Source organism: Nuphar pumila, chromosome 2, assembly GCF_984573655.1.
Source record: "Nuphar pumila chromosome 2, dmNupPumi1.hap1.1, whole genome shotgun sequence".
Lineage (NCBI taxonomy): Eukaryota > Viridiplantae > Streptophyta > Magnoliopsida > Nymphaeales > Nymphaeaceae > Nuphar > Nuphar pumila.
This window is the reverse complement of record NC_143250.1, coordinates 66,524,439-66,531,559: the sequence shown is the minus strand read 5'-3', so window position 1 is coordinate 66,531,559 and position 7,121 is coordinate 66,524,439. Positions and strand designations below refer to the sequence as shown.

At 37.1% G+C, this 7,121-nt stretch overlaps 1 protein-coding gene across 1 annotated transcript; it reads right to left on the bottom strand.

Annotated features, from left to right (window-relative positions):
* Positions 1 to 943: 943 nt before the first annotated feature.
* On the bottom strand, positions 944 to 6,757 carry LOC149845635 (cyclin-dependent kinases regulatory subunit 2). Its single transcript, XM_089997689.1, has 4 exons — positions 6,627 to 6,757; positions 1,621 to 1,691; positions 1,476 to 1,536; positions 944 to 1,391 (listed from the first exon to the last, which is right to left on the bottom strand). Exons 2-4 carry the CDS (start codon positions 1,671 to 1,673, stop codon positions 1,242 to 1,244), a joined length of 264 nt encoding a protein of 87 aa, XP_089853815.1. The 5' UTR covers positions 1,674 to 1,691; positions 6,627 to 6,757; the 3' UTR covers positions 944 to 1,241.
* Positions 6,758 to 7,121: the final 364 nt, after the last annotated feature.

The window sequence follows — 7,121 nt, the reverse complement described above, 5'->3', positions numbered from 1 at the left end:
AGGCCTGGACCCGAAGGTCCAACTAAATCCTGGTATAGTTTACGAAATTTTATACCAGACCTGGGCCCAACCTGAGTTCCAATTAAGACCTGCAATTTTTTGATGTAAAAATGATAAAAAAAAATATTATGTTACTGGGTATGGCCCCGGTATGCTCATGTAGTTATTATCAGGTCCGGGTATGGTTTTTCTTATAATGGGTCTGATTAGACCCAGGTCCAGACTCGATACCATACCCAAAAATCAGGGCCAGGTCTGGTTCTAACAAGCTCCAAACCAAACCCGACCCATTGACACCCCTAATTCCAAGTGACATCCATGAACGGGTCTGGGTCAGATAGTCCAGTTAAATCCAAACCAAGTTTGTGTGTAGGTAAGGCATATCAAGCCATAACCTATACGTAACAAGATTCCTGCAATTTTTCACGGAGCCATTTTTATTTAAAAAACGAAAGTATCAAAAATACACTAGTCAGACTTTACCTGTAATGGTATCAGAATTTTGAAGGGGACACAATGATCTCATGTCTCATAGCACGGGTCATCATTACCCATTAACATGGCGCATTGAATGTAGGCCGCACCATGTGATCGGCCATAGACCCAATACGACATGAGATTATAGGATCCACTCAACTTGAACCTGAATCCAATAACATTGGTTATAAATTAACAAGGCCCACTCATTGCACACAAAGGATCAGGCTTAGACTAGGTCCTTGACCTTACGAGAACAGCCTTGACCCATTGGCAAGGTTGCACTCTGAAATTCCAAAAGATGGAACACTGGTTGGGCTGTTACTTTGTAATCAGTTTATTTTAGATTCATACTACTTTGTAATCAGTTAATCAGCTATGACGACAAAGATTGACCCATATTAACCCAGCACATCTTACTAAAAGGACTTGAATTTAACTCCATGGAGAGAGAGAGAGAGAGAGAGAGAGAGAGCAAACTTGTCGCAATTCAAGGCAAGGCCAGCAGCCTCATAGCAATACTTTACAAAATCAAACCATATTGAAATTGAGCTAATCTCAGAGACATACTTATGATGAAAGTAGAAAACAAACACTGTTTTAATGTCTAGCCAATGAAAACAACAAGCAGAGTCACAATTGTCTTCAATATCCTAATCTAGACCATCGAAATCCCACAGCCTCTACTATTGCTTCACAATCTCCATCCAGAAAGATAGAGAAGGGAAAGCAGAACAGCATATTCAAAAGAAAAGCCAGAGCAGTCACTGTTTACCAGCTAGTTGTACTGGCTGCTGGTTTTCCTGTTGGTAATTCAAAGGCCTCCTGAAGAGCATGATGTGTGGTTCAGGACGATGGATTGCATAGTGCACCCACCCACGTGACTGCTGAACTCCAATTGCTCTCCATTCATTCTACAAGAACACCACAATCACATTAAACAAAACTGATCCAGGCAATTGTGATTTTTCTTCTTCTTTTCACTAAACACAACTTACCTCTGAGAGAAGCCTGTTCTTTGGAAGCAATTTGGCAACTTCTGGAGGAAGAACGACATGCCTACAACAAGCCAAGCAAGAATCTAAGGCAAAGCAAGAAATACAAACTGAATCTGAAAAGGCAAAAAATGGACGGAAGCAAGACCTGTACTCATAAGTGTCATCAAGGTATTTCTCAGAATACTGAATCTGGCCCATCCTGTCTTTGTTCTTTACCTGCCATATGTAGTTCTTAAGATTACTACAACGATAGATTTTTGAGAGAAGGGACATAACATAAAAGGGGATTTTGAGAAGGGAAAAATATAGCATTCCGCAAAGGATGGTCTTCAGATAAGGAAAAATATAGCATGTCAAAAAATGGTAACATACAAGTATTGAGGGGTTAACCAATGCAATTCGACAGTCTTTTACTTCCCAAGAAATTGGATCTATCATGTTTTTTAACTCAAGTTGCACCATGTAAAATGTTCAGGCAGAAAAACTGATCTGATCCTAACTCTAATTTTAACTCATTTATTTGCAAATGTCAGGGACAAAAAACTAGACAATTTCGGATAAGATGCATGAGAGGGGTACCATGCCAACCTTTGTCCAACTAAATTCTAAATAGCCAAAGAATCAAAACCAACCCTGAACCTCAGGCAAAGACATTCATTGGATGGTTCTCCCCTTCCAAATATCTATCTAATAAAAAAAGTAAGTCACAAATTTCAGCATTGCTAATCCCATTGTCAAATAGACCATTTTTGTTGGTACGATGTCCTGCTAATAAGCTAATTGCAAGTCTGAAAAGGGTAAACAGGAAAGAAACTTGGATATTTCAATAACCTAATGTACAGGTTTTACCTTTTGGTACACCACTTAGAACCCACTAATGAACTGGTAACTACATCGAAAAATATAAGAACTTCCAGTTGGAAAGAAGCAGAACTATTACAAAACATGATCTATCATCAAGGTGAAGGATATAGATCGTCTTGAAGAACCTTCCTACTGAGTCAAATCCATGTTGACTCAACTGAATGCTCTATGAATCACATTTTAGGCTAGGTGAAGTTCAATGTCAAACGTGTTAATGCATGCATTGATGCGTAATTATACTATGATATTTCATTCAGGGGTGTTAAACACAGAAAAAAACATACAATAAATGAACAGTTAAACAAAAAAATAGACAGAAAATAAATAAATCAGCGAAAATTACCACAAAAAATACAAAATTCCCCACAGAAAAGAGTGTCCTCATGCCCAAAGATGATGGTTGACATTTCATTACATGAAACATAAGCAACTAACCGACATCATTATAGAGATTACTGCTAAAAATTTTAAAATTTCTCCATGAGAGGATCATGGGCAGATTGGGTACTAACAAAATGGAATGGACAGCCTTGCATTTCATTTTGACTGAAACTGAAGAGGTTAACAAAATGTCCAATATGATTTAACTGCCTCTGTACATATCATCATTATTATCAAGCCTTATTCCAACAACCTGAAGTCATCAAACTGCTTCTTTAAATGATCACCTCAAATATCAATTTGTGGACTTATTTTGGAGTTAACACATAAACAGTAGAACTGCAACAAACTTTAAGCTTTGATCAACATAAGGAGTATCTTTTGGGATCTCAACACAGTCATGTACCATCATAAAGTTTCCCAAAAAGTGTCATCTCTGCAATCCAAGAGGAAAAATCTTCAAATCGACATTACCAAACAACCCTGTTAACTCTTGTTAATAGTGCAAACACTCACTGGACTGTCAAAGATAGACAATTATCCGAAAATATTCACACACGTCTTAAGTTCTTAACATCACCAAGATAGATACTTTGTTCATCATTTGCACCAAACTTTTGCTAATTTTTCACATTGATCTGTTCCTTTCCATATTCATGCAGTAGAACTTCATCTGAAATACTCTTAAGGTAAAGCAAAGTGAGACTCCATGAAACCCACGACGCAAGGTATAGGGATCGAAGCAGTGCGGCAAAGCCTCACAGATAACTAAACAAATGTTACTAAAATAGCAAAAAATAATCTAGAAAGCAAGCACTATGCAGACAAAATGGTAGCATCTAATCACTCTGAAAATAATTGAAATAAGAAATATACAATTCCATATCTACAAACAATTGAAACATAGACAGTAAGGTTGAACTTTATATAAGAAGTTGAAATCCCATTAATGATTATTTTCACCAACGAATCATATTTTTGGGTGAAATGAAAAAGGAGAATGTAGAAATGTCGACTTGCTTACTTCTCCAGAAAAGGAGGCAACCATAACCTTTTATACCTCCCCAAGTGGTAACAAGAATTCAAAGCAGTGTTATTAAAAGCGCGCCTCAAGGCGCAAAAAGCGAGCCTTGCCTCAAGGCGAGGGCCTTTGTGCCTTGAGGGGCAAGTATAAAGCGCAAATGCCCCAAGGCGTGCGCCTCATACGCCTTGAGGTGCACACCTTGGGGCAAGGCGCGCCTCAAGGTGAGGCGTATACGCCTCAAATTTTTGGTCAAATGAGGGTCCAAGCCCTCATTTGACCAAAAATTAGGTTTTAAACAACAGGGCCCCCCGACCCTAATGTTATATTTTCTGAGAAACACGCAGTTGGGGGCCTGTTGTTTTCTGAAAAACAGAGAGCCGAGGAGACGAGTTAGGAGGAGATGAGTTCGGAGGCCAAAAATTTGTTTGGGTGTATTAGGGTTTGTTGTCGGAGAGAAAGGAGGAGATGAGTTCGTTCATTTGAAACATGTAGTTTGTACATTTTGGGTAAGTTTCACTTTTTCCCCATTCTTGTTCTCAGTTTGTATTTTATGTTTTTTCTTCGACTTATCTTTCCATCTTTTGGACAAAGCATTGGTTCACAAAATAGGTTTTTCATCTTTGATTTGCGAAGGATGAATGGACTGCAGCCCTCTATCCAAGATCTCCTATATAGATTGTGATCTGCTCGTCATCTTTTTAGGTTTCTTTAAGGTGTGGGATAAATGCCCTACTTCTTTTGAGTGTTGATTATGAGACTTTGTTACTGCAGCTTTGAGAATCCTCTTTAGGTTTTTAACATTAATTATTTTTTGTTTGATTTATTCTAGTTTATTAGCTTAAATTACTTAAATTAGGATTTTCTTTTGATTTACTACGGCGAACCTTTGGTCCAGACCGTTTTGTCAAGGGTGCTTCTCATAACAAAAAAAAACTTAGTGGGTACACTGGCTGGTCATCATCCTAAACCAATTCTTAATGGTTTTTATCTCTTTTAGTAGTCAGTTGAGCACGTTATTGTGGTGACAAAAAAAAAAGATTTAAAAGTTGCCAGTCATTGAATTGATTTGGCAAGCCATGCACAACTTGCTACATTCGGTTGAGGAAGAAAAAAAAATTAAAAGATATGTTGAATCCATTGAATTGATTAGTTGTTAATGCTAACATGCATTTTTTAATTATGTCCATATGATGTTGTTAATGCTAATATGCATTTCGTTGTTAATTTTTTATTGAATGAATGCGCATATTTTATTTCTTAGATACGTAGATCAAGTTATTGCATTACTATTACTTTTACATATTAATCTCATATTTTTTTAGTATTTATTTGAGATTTTTTATTTCTTGTTGGTTGTTGTTTCATCAATAAAGAAATTTTTATTTATTTATAATTTTAGATATTTTTTATAATCTTTTTTAAGTTAAAAAAAATATTGAGGCTTACGCTTTACGCCTCGCCTCAGATTTTGGTGGAGCGCCTCGCTACGCCTCAACGCTTTTCACAACACTGATTCTAAGGATTTCAAAGAACCATGGTCTCATGTTTTCTCCTTCCCAATCCTCACTAAAGATTATACCTATTAACAATATAATCTCTCTAGTCAACCCCACATCCACACGAATGATAAGATGAAATGGTCATATATATAAGGAGTCCAGGAACATTTGTGTAGAATTGCAAAATTCATGCATATGCAAGAAATCTAGTTATTCCTCTGAGTTATTTGGTTTTTATTCCAAGAAAATACCACATAACCACTCAATGGCACCATATTGCCTCTAATAGGGAGTTTTAGCTGAACATTCGGATGGTATCTGCTTCCCACAATTTAAACAAAATCAGAGAAGTGGCATATCACATTCCAAATGAAGTACGTGCAAGTTTCAAGAAGCAATACCTGTTGAAAACAAACAAGGCCATATTCTTGTTTATGAATCGTCGTTGAAATTTTTGATAAATGACACAAACTTAATTCAAAATGAATAAAAATGACAGTGAATGCAGGCAAAAATACCAAAAAGGTTCAGTGGCTCCAAGTAGACATCAGTTCCAGTGTAAGTTAAAACCTTCAATTTTCACGTTCTATAAGAAAATTTTCAGGGGAAAACTTTGACTCCTCTACAAGAAGAAAAATACCCAATGAGTTTCCATCATTCATATATAATGAGTGAGAACACTAACCATGAACTCATTGCAGTGTACCCAAGTTTCACAGGAATGAGGTTTTAAGCCTCAGGATTCATCAACACCATGGAAGAGGATTTCAAGGAGAGAAAGGAGAAGCAAGGAATAAGGGTGTTAGTGTTCTAGTTCATATATGAAAATTGGTCAATCAAGGAGGATTCTGTAGAATACCAACCCATAAGAAGCCATAGAGGAAGCAAAACCACACTCTGCAATTGAAAATCCCGAACCCAAAGCATCAACCACTACCAACTAGAAACATCCAGATTCCATCAATACACCTATGCACTTCAACTACAATACCCGCACCAAACAAAGCTAATCAACAAATCAAATTTCACCATAAGCATTAAATAAAAACGTCCAACACAAACAACATCAAGAAAACCACGACTCCATTTATTAAAGAAAAAAGAAAGACCCAAATTCATCTTCGATCCTTTCTTCAGCCTAACCAACTACGCCCATAAATCGCACGCCAGTAGAAGGAAAAAAAAAAGACAGAAGAACCAAACTCAAAGAAGGCTAATTAAAAAACCCAAATTATCGAAATCTTCATCACAATACGCACGAAACCATCCAAAGAAGACTCGAAAAATGCAGGAAACAAATCAAAAGAAAAAACTATCCAGATCATTAACCAATGAAAAAATCAAAGAAAAATCAACAGAAATGGAAACGGATTCAGATCTTACCTCGAAGGAGAGAGAGAGAGAGAGAGAGAGAGAGAGAGAGAGAAACTCGAAACCCTAGAATGGAGAGACGAGGGCAAAGGAGAAAGCGCGGCTTTTTGCTCTTCTCTTTTTTCTTCTACGGACTTTCCGTCGGAGTGGCTGGTTTTAGTACGGGTGGTTTATTACTTTGTTCTTGTAATGTTCATAAATTACAAGAATTTTCTCTTTGGATCTTTAGGGATATCATTTAAAGATGTGGGCAAAATGGACACTGAATCTTTTCAAAAATTGAACTTAGCCGCCTCCGGCGTTCCGTCCATATTGGGCTTTGAATTATTTGGTTGATCCGCATCCCTGCATGTTTGTCCTAGTCTGAATGTGGATTCGGATCTGATCACTTTCAGATACAGGTAGGATTCCGATCAGCATCTTAAGTCGGATCTAGAGTTTATCCCAATCAAAATCCAACTCGAATGCATTTTTTACATGTAAATTGCTTTGTTCCATTTTTTTCCG

Excerpts from the sequence above, each read along its gene's own strand:
- LOC149845635 (XM_089997689.1), bottom strand. The coding sequence starts at position 1,673 with ATGGGCCAGATTCAGTATTCTGAGAAATACCTTGATGACACTTATGAG. Across the intron at positions 1,537-1,620 it reads GATGACACTTATGAGTACAG|GCATGTCGTTCTTCCTCCAG; the intron begins GTCTTGCTTCCG and ends GGCTTGTTGTAG. Across the intron at positions 1,392-1,475 it reads AGAACAGGCTTCTCTCAGAG|AATGAATGGAGAGCAATTGG; the intron begins GTAAGTTGTGTT and ends GTGTTCTTGTAG.